A 16,341-nucleotide genomic window follows, 5' to 3' on the forward strand; every position below is an offset into this window, starting at 1 on the left:
CAGCGTTTGTTGGAAGTCAGATTTGCCACCATTTTCCTCCCAGCAGGGTTTCGTGGTTTTGTTTTTGTGTGTATGTGTCTTCGTGTTCTATGCATTAGGATTAACTGAAAGTTAATCTTTAAAGATTTCTGTTCACTCCTACTAAAAGGTGGGGTGGTGGTTGGCAGGTTTTGAGCAGGGACCTCCTTCCTGCAAAAGGTCAGGGTGGATAGGTTGTGAGGAAAGGGCTGGAGCAGCTCTGGTGACAAACTACTCCCTTCCTTATTATTGCTCATTCCTTTTTTTTTTTTCTTCTTCTTTTTTTTTTTTTTTTTTAATGGCTGCAGGTGAGGCCTATGGAAGTTCCTGGGCCAGGGATTGAATTCAAACCAAAGGACTTCCCTTGTGGCTCACAACATAACTACATGGTGTTGTTTCTACAGTGGCTGTGGTTCTGTCCCTGGCTCGGCAATTTCCATATGCTGCAGGAGTGGCCAGTTGTTATAAAAAAAACAAAAAGAAGAAGAAGAAGAATGAATCTGAGCCAAAGCTATGACTTACGTTACACCTGTGGCAATTCAGGATCCTTTAACCTGCTGTGCCAGGCCAGAAACTGGAGCCGCTGCAGCCAGATTCTTAATCTACTGTGCCACAGTGAAAACTCCCTGCCCTCATTCTTTTTTTTTTTAATTTTTAAATTTTATTTATTTATTTATTTATTTATTTTTGTCTTTTTGCTATTTCGTGGGCCGCTCTCGCGGCATATGGAGGTTCCCAGGCTAGAGGTCGAATCGGAGCTATAGCTGCCAGCCTACGCTGGAGCCACAGCAACGCAGGATCCGAGCCGAGTCTGCGACCTACACCACAGCTCACGGCAATGCCGGATCCTTTAACCCACTGAGCAAGGGCAGGGATCGAACCCGCAACCTCATGGTTCCTAGTCGGATTCGTTAACCACTGCGCCACGACGGGAACTCCTTTGCCCCTCATTCTTGAGGGTGAAAGTGTGTCTTCTGAGGCTGCTTCCTGTTGAACTTGGGGAATAGTTTTTTTCTGTAGCAGAGCTGTTCCTGACTTGCCTAAAATATATCTGATTGTCACCAGGCAGCAGTCCCAGTGCTTATACCCCCCTGTATGAGTATCAGCTGAAGCTTGAGGACTCTGAACCATTTACTAAAAAAGCTGACAAGGCTGTTCGAGAGGCCAGGCCTGAAGATGATCAGGAGATTAATAACAGTTAGTGCATCAAGATGAGGAAGATACCAGGTTTTATTGGGAAGGCCCTGTTTGACTATATTCCAGATGGAGCTTGGGTTAGGACCTTGTGTGTTATATCTTTGTAACCTCTGAGCTTGCTCTTGTATCTCTTTTATGTTTATCTCAGTCTGATGAGAGTGTGGGGCAAGTTTTATTGGTAACTGCAGAGACTCCCCCCTTGCTCAGCCAGGAGATAGTCAAGGACAGTATTTGCTCCTGAGTCCAGAGAAGTAGGGGATCCTTGGAAGGCATCCCTCATGTTTTTAGACAAGTTCTCAAGGGCCCATGTGAGATTTTGTGCCGTGATTTCGTAGTACGTAAAACCTCCCAGGGGGCTGCCAGGCCCAGAGCAATCCCTACTCCTTCCAGGATGAGTTTTATTGCCTTTTTGTCTCAGGCCTGGGTGATGTTATGAATGGTTATACCTAGGTTCCTAAAACTTAGCTAGTGTAGCATGCATTTTGCACAAACTGGGCATCATCTAAGCAAGGGTAGGCTAGGTTTGTTCTGATAGGGCAAGTGGTTTATCCCTGGGCTCCAAAGGAACAGGTAGGTACCCAGAGGGAGCCCATGCCTGGTGCACTTATGAGGAGTTGAACCACCTTCATAAGAGGCTGGCCCAAGAGGCGGTGGCCTTGCAGTGTGGGAAGAGAAGCCCACCTGCATATTGGGGGTCACTGGGGGAATTCTTGACTGGTGACTTTTCCCCAGAAATTTGGGAGAGCCATAGACTAAACATCAGACATCGTCTCTTCCCAGCAGGTGCATCTCCCATCTGGTCCCTGTGTATATTCACGGAGTCAGAGTAGAGGGCACCAATGGGTGAGATTTCCACACGAGTCAATCCCAGGGCGCTTAAATTGTGAGGTAATGGGAGAAACATTGATTGGAGTTCACAGCAGCTCCAGGGTGTTACTGTCGATTCTTCCCTTTGGGGGGGTGGCCGTTCATGGGGCGGTGGAAGTGGGAGATCAGTTAGAGTGGTGGCACTTGAGAGTGAGTGCTTTGTGTTTGTTAGCGATGCTAACATGAGGGGTGAGGGCCAAGCAGGCAACTATGTTGCGGTGGGACGTGGACTTCAAGAGGGCTAAATTTGGCAGAGCTGTGAGCCAAGGTGAGAGTGAGGTCGTCATTCTCAGGGGTAAGATGTAACACCTTTCATCCATAGGCGTCACTGTGGATGTGGGTGACGGACCAGCCCTGGGATAGATTTTGCCCATGGGCAAGAAATTTGCGATTCCATTAAGTTCCCATTCTGCATGGATAGTTGTCTGAAATAGAGCAGAGAATATAAGGAAGAGTTGTCCATAATGGCTCTTCATCCTGTTTCCTGTGTTAACATCCAGCATGGACAGTCAAGATGTTTGCCAGAGAAGGGCATTTGGCAGAACACCAGAAGTCAAGTAAGGCAATAGTAATGGCAAGGCCAAATACTCAGCCTGTCCACCGCATTACTTAGTTGGTGGTAAGTTTGTCCTTTTGAAGAGGAACTTAAGGTCTGTGACACGTTCACAAGGGTAACGAGTGGGTGGCCCAGTCACTTCTTCCTCAGACATAGTGATGTTTTCCCTCTGGTAGGATGGGTCCTGTAATTTGAGGGCAGAATGAGTTGACTAGATAAGGTCCTCTCCACTTGGGGTCTCACTAACTGGTCTTGTGGGTTTCCAGCCTTCCAAGTTTTCAAATAAACCCAGTCCCCGGGGAGAAAGGATGTATGGCCATGCCAGGAGGGAAGGTGGCTCGATTGTCTTGCGGTGGAAAGCTGGGATTATTTCCCTCTCTGTAAGGCATGTTTCTGTCGAGCTGTGTCCCTAAGGTTGATCTTGGAGCTGGTCCTTCAGGAACGTGCCTCTCGTGTACGGGCTCGTATGGACTCAGACTGAGCTTTCCTCGAGGGGTGAGTCCCATTCTCGCAAGTGCAGTGGGGAGAAGGGGGATCCAGGGTTGATGAGTGTCTTGACAGAGTTTGGCTCAGTTTCTCTGGAGGGTTTGACTTATTCTACTTTTCTTGAGGACTGTGGTTTCCGAATGGGACGTAAACCCCATTTAATTCTTAGAGCTCTAGGGACTCCCTCGGTAGTCTGAAACAGAGGGAGGCCATTGTCGCTCTGGATGGACTTAGCCCAAACCCAGGATTTGTCCCTTGAGCAGCGCCATCGAGACAGACCTCCAGGGCAGTGTTGGTTCGATGGGGATGACCTCCATCCAGCCTGAGAACATGTCGGTCAAAACCCTGCAGATAGCTAAGATTTCCTTGTGGCCAGGATATTACTGTAAAATCAGTTTGCCAGGCAGTTCCCTGGTGGTGCAGTGGGTTGAGGATCTGGTGCTATCTCTGCTGTGGTGGAGGTTTGATCCCTGGTCTTGAAACTTCTACATGCCCACCCCCCCCAAATCAGTGTATCTGTCTTGACCTGGGTATGTGGCTCTATGCTGGGTGTTGGTCATTCCCTTGACCTTTCTGGGGGTGGGGGGTGCATGTGGTGAGTGGTGGGCTTATTCCAGAGGCGGACAGGCAAGCTTTAACCACCTGTTGAAGGAGGCATGAGAAACGGGGCCGTCATGGACGTGATGAGCAATCAGTATGGGGGCCCCCTGCCTGTGATTGTGCTCTGGCGGGCGTCCCGGCTGGCGCAGTGCAGTGGCCAATGGGAGGGGCAGCTGCCCATGGTCATAACCACCCACCCTGGGAATCCTGGGCTTTTAAAATAGCCCCATCTGGGGAGTTCCCGTGGTGGTGCAATGGAAATGAATCCAACGAATATCCATGAAGATGCAGGTTCGATCTGTGGCCTTGCTTAGTGGGGTAAGGAAGGATCTGGCGTTGCCATGAGCTGCGGGGTAGGTCATAGGGCTCAGGTCCCGTTTGGCTGTGGCATAGGCCGGCGGCCACAGCTCTGATTCGACCCCTATGCTGGGAACTTCCATGTGGCCCGGACATGGCCCTAAAAAGCCAAAAAAAAAAAGCTCCACCTCAAAGCCCTTCCCCTTTTTTCTGGGGTGTAGGTGGGAGTGTAGGACTTCAGTTCTGGGGGAACTGGTAGGAAGAGAGAAGGATCTTAGAGAAGCCTGACTTGGACTTGGAGGGTTTGACCCGTGTGCCCCCTTTCTTTATGAGAAGCTGGAGCTAGTGGGGGTCAGGGACTGTCCAGAGGTTAATTTGTCAGCCTCATTGAGGACCCCCTCCCTTAAGCATGGGGTCCTCCTTTCGTGCTTTGGACCAGTTTTAGAAAAATAGGCTGCAGCCTGAGTCAGAGGTCCCCGATTGTGTAAACGCTCAGGGCAGCTCCTCCTTTCTCATGCATGTATGTGTGGACGGGATGGCTCAGGTCAGAGGAGCTAACTTGGGGGTCTCATGAGATGGTTTTTCAGTTCCAGAAATGCCTGGTCACAACTGGGGGTCCCCTGGAAGGGGTCAAGTTCCTCCCCTTTTCAGTGTTCTCACAAGGGCTTAGCGATTAAGCCACAGTTAGGGATCCCTGTGCAGCAGGACCCGACCATCCTGGGAACCCCAGAGCTGCTTCCTTGTACTAGAGGCGCCATCTGGCAACTCTTTCCTCTCCCTGTACAGGGCCCTTTGCCCCTTTTCTGTAATGAACCCTAAGTGTTCTACCTGCCAGAGGGAGGTGTGCGCTTTCTCCTCTGCAGCTGTATCCTCCCTCAGCCGGTGATTTAAGACCTTAACTGCATCGTGGTGAGGAAGCTCTTTGGTGGGGCTGGTGGTGAAATGTCATCCACTGTTGAATAGCTCCCTGTTCTAACTTGAGGTGACCAACGTCCTTGGCTCAGCAGTAACAAACCCGACGAGTATCTGGATGTGGGTTCACTCCCTGGCCTCGCTCAGTGGGTTGAGGATCCAGTGTTGCCGTGAGCTGTGGTATAGTTCGAGGATGCAGCTCGGATCTGGCGTTGCTGTGGCTGTGGTGTAGCCTGGCAGCTATAGCTCGGATTAGACCCCTAGCCTGGGAACCTCCATGTGCTTGCTGTGGGTGCGGCCCTAAAAAATATAAAAAAAAAAACCATAGGGAGGTTTTAAATCCTTGGAGATACAGAAACATTCAGCACAATTGTTATTTTCCCATGCTGTCAGGGTTTCTGCCACCCAAGCGCAAAAATGTATTGAGATTCTGGAGCTAGGGGCACACGCAAGAGGGCCTCTAACCCGGAGTACCAGGTCCTCTCAGGGCGTAGGTAGAGCGGTGATGTGTTGGGCACCACAGTGTGAATCTCCTCTGTAGCTTCATTTACAGCCCAGAGGTCCTGAGCTTCCCATTTGGCTCCTTTACCAGCAGAAGAGGAGTGTTGCAAGGGGGCCAGCGGGGTCTAAGGAGCTCTTGCTTGAGGAGGCTTTGTGTTGCTAAGGCTTCTTTGCTTAAGAGGTATTGTGTTTTTATTTGGGTGATTGTGACTGGGTCACAGCCTGACTACGAGGGGCGGTGCCCTTCTGACTCTGCCCATGGTGTCCCGGGTCCCTACTGGGGACCCTCAGGGTCAATCAGGCTGTTATTCTTGGCAGAGGGCAGTCGCACTTGGGCTGCAAAATGGAAGGGAGCTTTGGGTGTTGCGATGGTAAGGTGTTGGTCTCTGAGGTGAATTGTAGCTCCCAGTTTGTATAGTGCATCTTTTCCTTTGAGGGGAGCTGAGCGGCGTTCTGGTACGTGTAAGAGTGAGACAGCATTCTACCTTCTGCATCCTACTCCAGGGGCTCTATAAAGTTATATCCCTGCGGCCTCCCTTCTGCTCGCTTTATCTTAGAGTTATCCTTCATCTTTTTGCTTTGTCGGTGTTCAAGGCTGAGTAGGTGGACACTGTGTCCACTAGAAAGTCAACCTTGGGGAGTTCCCGTCGTGGCGCAGTGGTTAACGAATCCGACTAGGAATCATGAGGTTGCGGGTTCGGTCCCTGCCCTTGCTCAGTGGGTTAACGAACGATCTGGCGTTGCCGTGAGCTGTGGTGTAGGTTGCAGACGCGGCTCGGATCCCGCGTTGCTGTGGCTCTGGCGTAGGCCGGTGGCTACAGCTCCGATTCAACCCCTAGCCTGGGAACCTCCATATGCCGCAGGAGCGGCCCAAGAAATAGCAACAACAACAACAACAACAAAAAAAAAGACAAAAAAAAAAAAAAAGAAAGTCAACCTTTTTTTTGGAGTTCCTGTCACGGCACAGTGGAAATGAATCCAACTAGGAACCATGAAGTTGTGGGTTCGATCCCTGGCCTCCTCGCTCAGTGGGTTAAGAATCCGGTGTTGCCATGACCTGTGGTGTAGGGCGCAGATGCAGCTCAGATCTGGCGTGGCTGTGGCTGTGGTGTTGGCCAGCAGCTGTAGCTCCGATTCGACCCCTAGCCTGGGAACCTCCATATGCTGTGGTGTGGCTCTAAGGAAAAAAAGAAAGTCAACCTTTTTTGGTTTTTCTCCTCCTTTTTTGGCTGCATGGCCATAGAGCATACTCCATAGAGTTCTCAGGCCAGAGATCAGATCTGTGCCACACTTGGGACCTAAGCCACAGCTGTGGCAGCAGTGTGCCTGGCTGGGGATTGAACCTGCATCCTGCCGCTGCAGAGACATCACCGATCCAATTGCACCGCAGCAGGAACTCCAGAGAGTTAGCCTTTTTACCCCCCACAGTCAGGTTCAGCCGAGGCTCCTCCAGGTTCTCTGCTTCTTTCACGTGTATGACCAGTGAGCATGAGCCAGGACACTGTGTCCCTTAGCTCCCTTCCAGTACCATTGGGGCACCCCTGTCCAGGGGCCCTCCTGCAGGCGGTATGGATGCTGATTGGCTTGGAGCCCTTCTCTCCACTGTGGGCATGGTCTTTGAAACCCAGCGCAGTTCGTCCATGTCACTGGGTTGGGGGTGCATCATCACTGGAAGTTGGTTGATCCTGAATCCCTGAAGCCAGAACACTGACAGTTCTTTCTCTTCATCTATCCTCCCTGGCATCCACCTCCAGATCCCTAACATCCAAAATGCAGACCCCACCTCTGGCACGGCGGGCCCTCCCTCCAACTTCTGTCACTTTCTCCTGTTGTCTGGGTGCTCTGGGAAGTGAAATGGAGCTTAAAGTGGCCCTCCCTTCCACTGCCCCCAGGTTCACATTTGTGTACACGGGAAGGCCGAGGGGTTTTCCTCCCGCCCCTGGATACCACCCTGAGCCCTATTCCAGTTGATAGGTTTCTTCCCAGCCAACTGAATGCCCTTAGGAATCAAATCCTGTGGAGTTCCCTGGTGGCATAGTGGGTTAAGAATCTGGTGTTGTCATTGCTGTGGCTCTGGTTACAGCTGTGGCATGAGTTTGATCCCTGGCCTGGGAACTTTCCCATGCCATGGGGAAGGCCAAAAAAAAAAAAAAAAAAAAAAACTAAACAAACAGGAGTTGCCGTCATGGCTCAGTGGTTAATGAATCTGACTAGCATCCATGAGGCAGGATGGATGGTTCAAACCCTGGCCTCGCTCAGTGGGTTAAGGATCTGGTGTTGGCGTGAGCTGTGGTGTAGGTCACAGACGTGGCTCGGATCTGGCGTTGCTGTGGCTGTGGAGTAGGCTGGCAGCAACAGCTCTGATCGACCCCTAGCCTGGGAACCTCCATATGCTGTGGATGCAGCTCTAAAAAAAAGGAAAAAAACAAAACAAAAAGGAATGAAATCCCTGAAATGTGAGGCACTGCCAACCATTTTCTTCTCCATGGTCCCCCCCCATCCGTGACAGGAATGGCCAGGATTCAAGGCTGGTGTAGAGGGTGTTGTTGACAGGCTTCCTCCCTTGCACTAGTTATAATCACTGCCTTTCCTTCCCCGGAGAATAAGATGTCCAGGAGGGTTTGGCCATTGCCCAGGTGGGGGAACGTGTGTAGAGTATTCCCTGGGCTAAATTCAGGCCTTCCCGAGGGTCTTCCTTCAGCCCCTTGGGTCGATCCTTCCAGTTTTGTAGATCTGAGGGAGGGAAGGGGGACATACATGGTGGTCATCCCCCTCCCCAGTGGGGACCTCCTGAACGGGGAATGGCCTGTTGCTTCCAGAGAGCTGGTACTGGACGCCACTACGGGTGTGCATTGGACTAGTCCCTTGGGGGCTGTGCTGAGAGTTGGGGCAGCGAGGGCAGCAGGTAAGGATGCTGAGTTGGAAGAAGTAGGGGCGTCCTATGAGCTGTAGGAGGGGCAGGGGCCACCCTGGGTGGTGGCAAGAAGTCTGGAAGATCCTCAGACAGAGATTCCAGGGCTGGGAGAGAGATTTGAACTAGCCTCAAATTTCTTGTAAAGGCTGTTTTGGCAAAGCTCTGAAAAATTGGATAGGGGATCTTGTCCCATTTTTCTCCAGTGCTAGCAGTACATTACAGAGGTCAGATGGAAGAACGGCCGAATTTGGAGAGCCAGTAGTTGGCCAGCTTTTCCCTGTCTGCCAGTTTATGTCAGGGCACACGGTATTGCAAAAGAAAATAAGCAGTCTGTCAGTGGGCGGACCTGGGGGGATTAACAGTTAAGGAGGATGCATCCTCGCAGCGATTTCCCTGGGGGACCCGCTTGGTCCTCTAACAAACCTGAACCAGTCCTCGCAGGGGCTGGAAGGGGAGACGCTATCCAAGTTGTCTTGGTTGTTAAAGTCTCCTCTGAAGTCTGACTAGATGCTCCCAGACCCACTGGGGGCCCTGGAGATGCCCGAAGTGGGTGCTTCCCGCCAGCAGTCCCCGGGGTTGGGTGTCAGGGTTCTTTCTCTAACCAGGTCAGCTGCCTCGGTGGCAGTGGCAGGGAAGGGTCCTTTTTCTGTTTGGGTAGGTGAGTAATGAAGCAGAGATCAGCAGGGCACAAGCTTTATTCAGTGGCCAAAGCATGGTGATAGATCAGCCTCTGGTCCACCTGGCGGGAGGGGTTAACTGGAGTAAATAAAGCCCAAGGGAGGGGGGCAGGCTGTGCATTTGCCCATGCGGAAGGGGCAGGGCTTTGTCCAAAGGAGTGGGTGCCACCTCTTTTATTTTTTTGGTCCTTAACATCTGGTCCTGGCCGCCGGTGGGTGTGTTTTTAATGTGCAGACATACTAAAGTCAGGGAGTACTGAGAATCGGGGTGTGCGGGAGGCCAGATTCACTGCCGTCTTGGTCCGGATTGGTTCCATCTAAGTTTTTGTTTGTGGCTTTTAAATTTCTGGACCCTTTAAATGTTTACATTTACTCCTGCTAAAGCAGAAATGAGAAGGGGGTGGGGAGGGTTGGCTGGGTGAGCAAGGATCCTCCTGCGAAAGGAGGGGCTTGTAGGCCTGGAGCAGCTCTAACATGCTCAGGTCAGTCACCCTGTGCCCCGGGCCTAGAGTCCAGGTTTGGCCTGGCAGTGGGGGGCGGTGTGTGTGTGTGGCCAGACCCCTTCTGCTCTGGGGACAAATAGATTGCTGAGGAAGGTGGAGAGAACCCTGTGAGTCTTTCTTGCAGGGGCCTCTGTGGGGACAGAGCCTCTGTGCCCTTCCTCCCCTAGTGTTCCCTATTCCCAGGTGACAGGCAGTGTATCCTTCACATAAATGGGAGCCCTAAGGATGAGGCTGCCCAAAGGCTGTTGAGGGGGAGGCAGCCCTCTCCCTGAAAGGCCTCCCCCTCCCCCATCCTTCTGCCCACCCCAGGCCCTGTGTGAGGGGGGGACAGGGGGGTTGTTGCTGTGACACAGAGGTGCTGAGCCAGCAGGCTACAGACCTGTGTTTATTGGAACAGATTATGCAGTTAACTGCACCCCAGTTACCCACAGCCCCCTCCACCCCCCACCTGCCACCTGGACACCCCATCTTGGGTGGGATGGCTGGCTGACTCCTGCGCCGTCATATCGCTGGTCCCAGGCCCGGGCAGCCACGTAGTCGTCACTCCTGGATGTTCTGCCAGATCCAGCCCCTCACAGCAGCCACCCGGGTATAGACGCCCGGGAACTGGGGCCGCCCGCAGCCGTAACCCCAGCTGGTGACCCCAGTTAGCACCCACCGGCCGGAGGGGTCCCTGCAGGCCAGGGGTCCCCCGGCGTCACCCTGAGGGGAGGAGAGGGGGGAGGTACTCAGCAGGCCAGTACTTTCCCCCACAGTGGCCAGGGGAAGGCTGGGCTCATCTGCATACCCCTGGGCCACTGGCCACCAGACAATGTCGCTGGGGCACCGTGGGTGCCTCAGGTGAGCAGCTTCCCACATGAGCCTCACATTTGTTATCTGGGGAATGGGCTTGGGGCTGGGGTGAGCAGATGTTGTCGGACACCTGCTTCGTAGAGCAGCCACCGTGGGGACCCATTCCCGACCTTCTCCTGGCCCAGGGGAGGGTGCAGTGGGGTGGAACCCAGCTCAGGAGGGATGTCCAGTAGATGGTCGTTCAGTGAAAACTCTGAGACCTGAAAGGTGCCGTTTGACCCATTTGAGGGGGTGCACCGGAGGGTGGAGCCAGGCCCCGCAGAGTCCTTTGTTGCAGTGTGCTCACCGAGCAGCTGTCCACGCCGCCCTGTGGGAAGCCAGCGCATAGCATGCGGCTGCTGATCTGCACCGGGTAGAAGCGGCGGCATGTCTGCTCGCTGAGGAGGCGCACGGCCGCTTTCTGCAGCTGCCTTGCCATTGAGCCTGCGGGCAAGACGGGGCCGGGTGGGGTCTCATGCCCGCCCTGTGCAGTGCAGACCGCCCCCCCAGTGGATCAGGAGGGGGTCCTTCCCTGCACCCCAAACCCCTAACTCGGAGGGGGCGAGGGGGCTGGCCGTGCCTACCTCCCTCACGCACGGAGCCCCAGCCCGTGATGACACAGCGTGCGCCGTCGGGAGGCCGAGGCCCTGGTTCGGGCAGACAGATGGGCCGCACGAGGCGGCTGCGGAGCACAGGTCCCGCCAGCTCGAGCAGCGCCACGTCGTAGTCAAGGGTGTAGACATTGTAGAAGGGGTGCTTGTGGATGCGCACCACACGCTCCAGCTGCCCGTCTGCGCCGCTCAGGAACGGAGTACCCAGGAAGGCTGCCCACTGCTTGGGGTCCCCATAGCTGTGGGACATAGGAGACAGGCATCTGCCCAGATCCCTGGCCCCCCTGCACCCTGCCCAGCAGAGCTGTGTCAGCGGCCAGCCGATGACCTTGCACTGGGCAATTGGCCTCTTTCCATCACTGCTTCCCTTTTTCTTAGAACAGTGGGGAGGACAAGGAGGGGCACACCCAGATGTGCCCAGCCAGCCACCATGCACTGTGGGAACACTACAGTCTGTGTCCATTCCTACTTAACAGTAGGGCTCTGGTGGCCAGAGGACCCCATTCACCCTTCCCACCTGTTCTGGCCTGTTCCTCCCACTGTGTTCCCTCCACCAGTGGGGCTCTGGCCTTCAAGGCAGAGACAATTATCAGGGTAGGTGGGCTGGGGATGGCAGTACCCTCGGTCCCAGAGTCTCTGGCAGGCCTGGCCCAGGGCCCCTAGGTTGGATGCCCGCATGACCAGACTCGGGTGGTGGGTGGGCAGGGGGTGTTGCAGGGAGGAGGGGATGGCCTGGGGCAGCAGGTGCTGGTATGGGAGAGGTGCAGAGGTGCCCCCACTGAGTTTCTGAGCGCAACTCACACATCGAAGCAGTGCGCAGCTGACAGCAGCCACCTCTCAGCCACCAGCACGGCTCCACAGCGGTGTTCCCGCCGCCGCAGCCACAGGCTCACCTGCCACGGCCACTCCCCTCGGCCAGCGGCACTGCCACCCACAATCCTGGTCAGTGCTGCGGCTGGTGCCAGGCCGCAGTCTGTGGGAGAGGCGAGTACCAGGTCAGGTCGGAGGGCAGATGGACCATGTATCTTCTGCACAAACCCTGCGTGGGGGCACCCTGGAGGAGCAGGGAGTGGAGTGGGGGACCCACCTTGGAAAAACACCTCAGGAAGGGACACAGGGCCTGGTCCTACAAACTTCCTTTGGGCTTTTCTCAATACTCAAAATGTGTTTAAGCTGGTTTCTAGTGCCCTGAGCTTTGGGGCCACACCTCCCGAGCCGGAGGCCAGACCAGCATCCCCTGCTGCCCCCAAGCCTTTGCACACCCCAGCTGCTCTTCCTGGGTACCCTTTCTGGTGTTCTTTACCTGGTCCCTCTGTGACCCAGTGTCCTTGCCAGGATACTCCCTCCAGGCTGTGACCTCCCCTCCCCCCAACACATGTTGCTTAAGCCCCCCAGACTGTGGGATGCTGCAGCGGCAGACCTTGCAGGTGAACACAGGACCTGTCCCCCCACCTCCCACATGTCACTCCATTTCTCCAGTTACCTGGCAGCTGGATGCCCATGGTGGGCTTTGGGACATGTGGAAGTGGTGTCTCTCCCCTAGCAGTGGTGGTCATGGCTGTGGCAGTCCTGTTGGCAGGTTGGCTGGTCACCCTGCTGGTGGCCAGAGGTGTGGGTCTACTGGCTGTGATCCCTGGGACTGTGGGGCCAGCTGTTGTTCTGGTGGCAAGACTGCTGGCGAGTGTCCGAGTGGTGGCGAGTGGTGGCGTGGGGTGGGAGGACATAGTGTCCACGATCCAGCCCTTCAGCCTGGTGATTCGAGTGTACACGCCTGGCTTCTTGGCTTGAGCGCAGCCGATGCCCCAGCTCACAATCCCCGCCAAATAGAACACGCCGGGGGTCTCTTCACAGGCCAGGGGGCCCCCAGAGTCACCCTGAGAAGGAGGGACAGAGGGCACTGCTAGGCCCTCCTCTGCTCCCACCAGTGGGAGAGACCCCTCAGAGGAGCCTGGCTGGGGAACTTTGTGTGACCTTGCGTAAGTCACTCCTCTTAGGTGTGTATTGGAAATAAAACAAAAACCCAGAAAGCCCTAAAGAAAAAAATTACCTTCATGGATAGTCCAGGCTTTTCTGTGCAGAAGAATTCCTTTTTGTTTTTTTCTTTTCTTTTTTTTTTTTTTTTTTTAGGGCTGCACCCATGGTATTCGGAGGTTCCCAGGCTAGGGGTCCAATCGGAGCTGTTGCAGCTGGCCTATGCCACAGCCATAGCAACGCCAGGTCCTACCTGCGTCTGCGACCCACACCACAGCTCACATCAACAGAGGATCTTCAACCCACTGAGTGAGGGCAGGGATCGAACCTGCAACCTCATCGTTCCTAGTCAGATTTGTTAACCATTGTGCCACGATGGGAACTCCATGTACAGCGGAATTTCTTTACTATTTTTTAGAGTATTACCATAAAACTGCTGTGACTTTGAACAATGAGGCCTTGATGCTCCTTCTGTTGAGTGGTGGGGGTCTGTCCCTCCCCTTGAACCCAGGCAGACCTCTGTGACTTCCTTCACCCTCAGACTTTGGGGGCAGTGATTCCAGGCAACTTCCAGAGTCAGGTCTTAAAAGTGCCACCTGCTTCCCTCTTGCTTTCTTGGGGTGCACTTGTTCTTGGGTGTAGGCTGCCATGTTGTCAGGAAGCTCAAGAGCCCTGGTGGAGGCCACTCAGGGGAGCCACCATGTGGGGTATAGGTGAGATCCCAGTTGGCATCTGGCTTCAGACTTGCGACTAGAAATGCCTCCAGATTGTCTCAGCCACCAGCCACCAGCCACGAGTAGCTTCAGCCTCTGGACCTGCCCAGCCAAGGCCTTAAATGTCAGGTGGCTCAGAGGGGCCAGCCCTGCTGCGTCCTGTCTGAATTCCCAGCCCATGAACTCTGCGACCTCATGAAATGGCTGTTGTTCACCAAGCTTTGGGAGTTAGTTTGTTACAAGGCTGTAGGGACTGAAACAGCCCTGCTGCTAATCCCAAAGCCTCACTTTGCTTTACATGTATCTGTAGAAAATTTGTAGTGTTGGAGTTCCCATTGTGGTTCAGAGGTAACAAACTCAATGTGTAGCCATGAGGACGCAAGTTCAGTCCCTGGCCTTGCTCACTGAGTTAAGAATCTGGCGTTGCTGTGGCTCTGGTGTAGGCTGGTAGCTGTAGCTCCAATTCAACCCCTAGCCTGGGAACTTCCATAGGCCACAGGTATGCTCCTAAAAAAAGCAAAAAAAAAAGGGGGGGGGATATTTGTTTTTACCATTATATAATAAGCATGTCACATGTGAGATCTTACAGTTTGCAGCATTCATCCAGCAGTTATCTTCAAGGTAACCTTGATAGATTGCTGTGAATCCCATTTAACACAAGAATCTGAGGCCCAGAGAGGTTGAGCAACTTGCCTGGGGTCACACAGCTATTAAGAAATTGAGCCAGGATTTGATGAGTCCAGGATTCTGGTTTCAGAAGCTCTAGTGGTTAGGTTCCCATAAGAGATATTTACCAGTCTTTAAACCACTGCCTATGAATGGACATGTATGTTGTAATCAATATTGGACATGTATGTTGTAATCAATATTAGCAACAGTGATACTTTGAGCGTTACCATTGAAGTCTGATGCCATTTGGAGTTTCAATCCTTTTTGTCCTCCTGCCCCACTATGGAAACGGCCAGCATCACGTCTTCATCTATAGGCAGAAGTTTCGGGTGATGTCTTGTTTCTGTCAAGCACTCAAAGGGCCTCTTCCCTCTGGCAGGTCCTCTTATCTCTGATAATCTCAGCTCTGCCTTCCTCCTTCTGTAGTCCTTTCTCATTTCTTAGTTTTCTTCTGCTTTCTGAGAAATTTTACCTTCATCTCTCTTTTTAAGGGCTTTTTCCCCACAGAAATGGTTTCTAAGCCACTGAAAAACCCCTTCCAGCACCCTGTTCTTTCTTCGCAGAGGCAGTGTCTTTTCTCACCTCTCTGATGTTAATCATTATACTCTCAGGTAAGTTTTGTCTCTGAATCACTGCTTCTGTTTCCTCCCTTTTCCTCTTCTGTTGGTTTGTTTGGGTCTCATTCCTCCTTTTGGTTTTGTTGTTTTGCATGGCAGACCATTTCCAGAGGTCTCTGCTCAACAGTTCATGTTTGTTTGGATGCTCCCCCATCAAGCAGCAGAGGCCATGTTTCCCACCTGTGGATGTGGGTGGGCTGAGGTGCCTGGATGTAACTCCCCAGGCAGTGTCATGAACATGGTACGGCTTCAGCCAGTTGGCTCGGGATCCACATGCTTGGTGCCACCGCCATGCTGTGAGGAAGCCCAAGCAGCCAGTAGGAGACCTAAGGCCTGGAGTCTACAGCCTACAGCCCTGACGGGCTGAACTCCCAGCTTGGTGAATGCACCATTGTGAAAGTGGATTCTCCAGCCCCACCAAGCATTTCCCAAGTGCAGGTTCATGAACCAAATAAACAACTGTTGTTTTAAGCCACTAAGCTTATGGGGCGTTTGTACAGAAATAGACCAGTGACACATTCTCTTTTGTCTTGGGTTCTTTTACATCTTTGTTGCTGGCAGTACATGTCTTTGATTCTTCCTCATTTATCCTAGCTTGGGAGTTTGCATTGTGGCTTAGTGGTTATGAACCTGACTAGTATCCATGAGGACCCAGGTTTGATCCCTGACCTTGCTCAGTGGGTTAGGATCCGGTGTTGCCATGAACTGTGGTGTAGGTTGCAGATGTGGCTTAGATCTTGCCTTGCTGCACCAATTGCCAGCAGCTGCAGCTCCGATTCAACCCCTAGCCTGGGAACACTCATGTGCCACAAGTGTGGCCATAAAAAGCAAAAAAAAAAAAAATCCTGGCTTGTCTTGTTCCATATCTCCTCTGTATCATTTTTAAAACCAGCTAAAGCCGTATGGCTATTCCAAAATGCTATTGGAAGTGCACTGACTTATAGGAAAAAATTGGGGAGAAAAGTATCTCCATATGGAGTCTTAGCATCTGGGAATATGGTGTATTTTTCTGATCACCCAGAACTTGTCATTTTCTTCAGAGCTTTATAATTTTCTCCATGAAGATCTTGAACATCCTTTAAAGTTTTTTTCCCCAGACATTGGACAGACTTTTCCCATTATCAATGGAATTCCTTTTTCTATGCCACCAACTTTGGGGAAAGAGATGTTCCTGACTTTAGTATGATGAGCCTCTATCAAGCCATGTTGTTAAACTCTTATGAGTCCTAATAGGACTCATAAACAATTCTGAGAAAAGAACAAAGCTGGAGGCATAACCCTCCCAGACAATACTACAAAGCTACAGTAATCAAAACAGTGTGTTACTGGCACAAAAACCACACATATGGAGCAATGGAACAAAACAGAGAGCCCAGAAATAAAGCCATACACCTACAGTCA

At 52.7% G+C, this 16,341-nt stretch overlaps 1 protein-coding gene and 1 long non-coding RNA gene across 2 annotated transcripts in view; one reads left to right on the forward strand and one right to left on the reverse strand.

The window, feature by feature from the left end:
• TMPRSS9 (transmembrane protease, serine 9) overlaps positions 9,896–16,341 on the reverse strand; it is a 70,386-nt gene continuing 63,940 nt past the window's right edge. The window contains exons 15-19 of the mRNA XM_021084183.1: positions 12,454–12,844; positions 11,772–11,943; positions 10,944–11,209; positions 10,667–10,803; positions 9,896–10,230 (exon numbers count right to left, since the gene is read on the reverse strand). Coding sequence (XP_020939842.1) covers positions 10,069–10,230; positions 10,667–10,803; positions 10,944–11,209; positions 11,772–11,943; positions 12,454–12,844 — 1,128 coding nt within the window. The 3' untranslated portion in view covers positions 9,896–10,068. The remainder of the gene's footprint in view (positions 10,231–10,666; positions 10,804–10,943; positions 11,210–11,771; positions 11,944–12,453; positions 12,845–16,341) is intronic.
• LOC102157806 lies at positions 10,787–15,419 on the forward strand. The gene is made up of 2 exons (XR_298066.3): positions 10,787–14,934; positions 15,040–15,419. It is a non-coding gene; the product is annotated as an uncharacterized LOC102157806 (long non-coding RNA).

This window comes from Sus scrofa, chromosome 2 (genome assembly GCF_000003025.6).
Source record: "Sus scrofa isolate TJ Tabasco breed Duroc chromosome 2, Sscrofa11.1, whole genome shotgun sequence".
Taxonomy (NCBI): Eukaryota; Metazoa; Chordata; class Mammalia; order Artiodactyla; family Suidae; genus Sus; species Sus scrofa.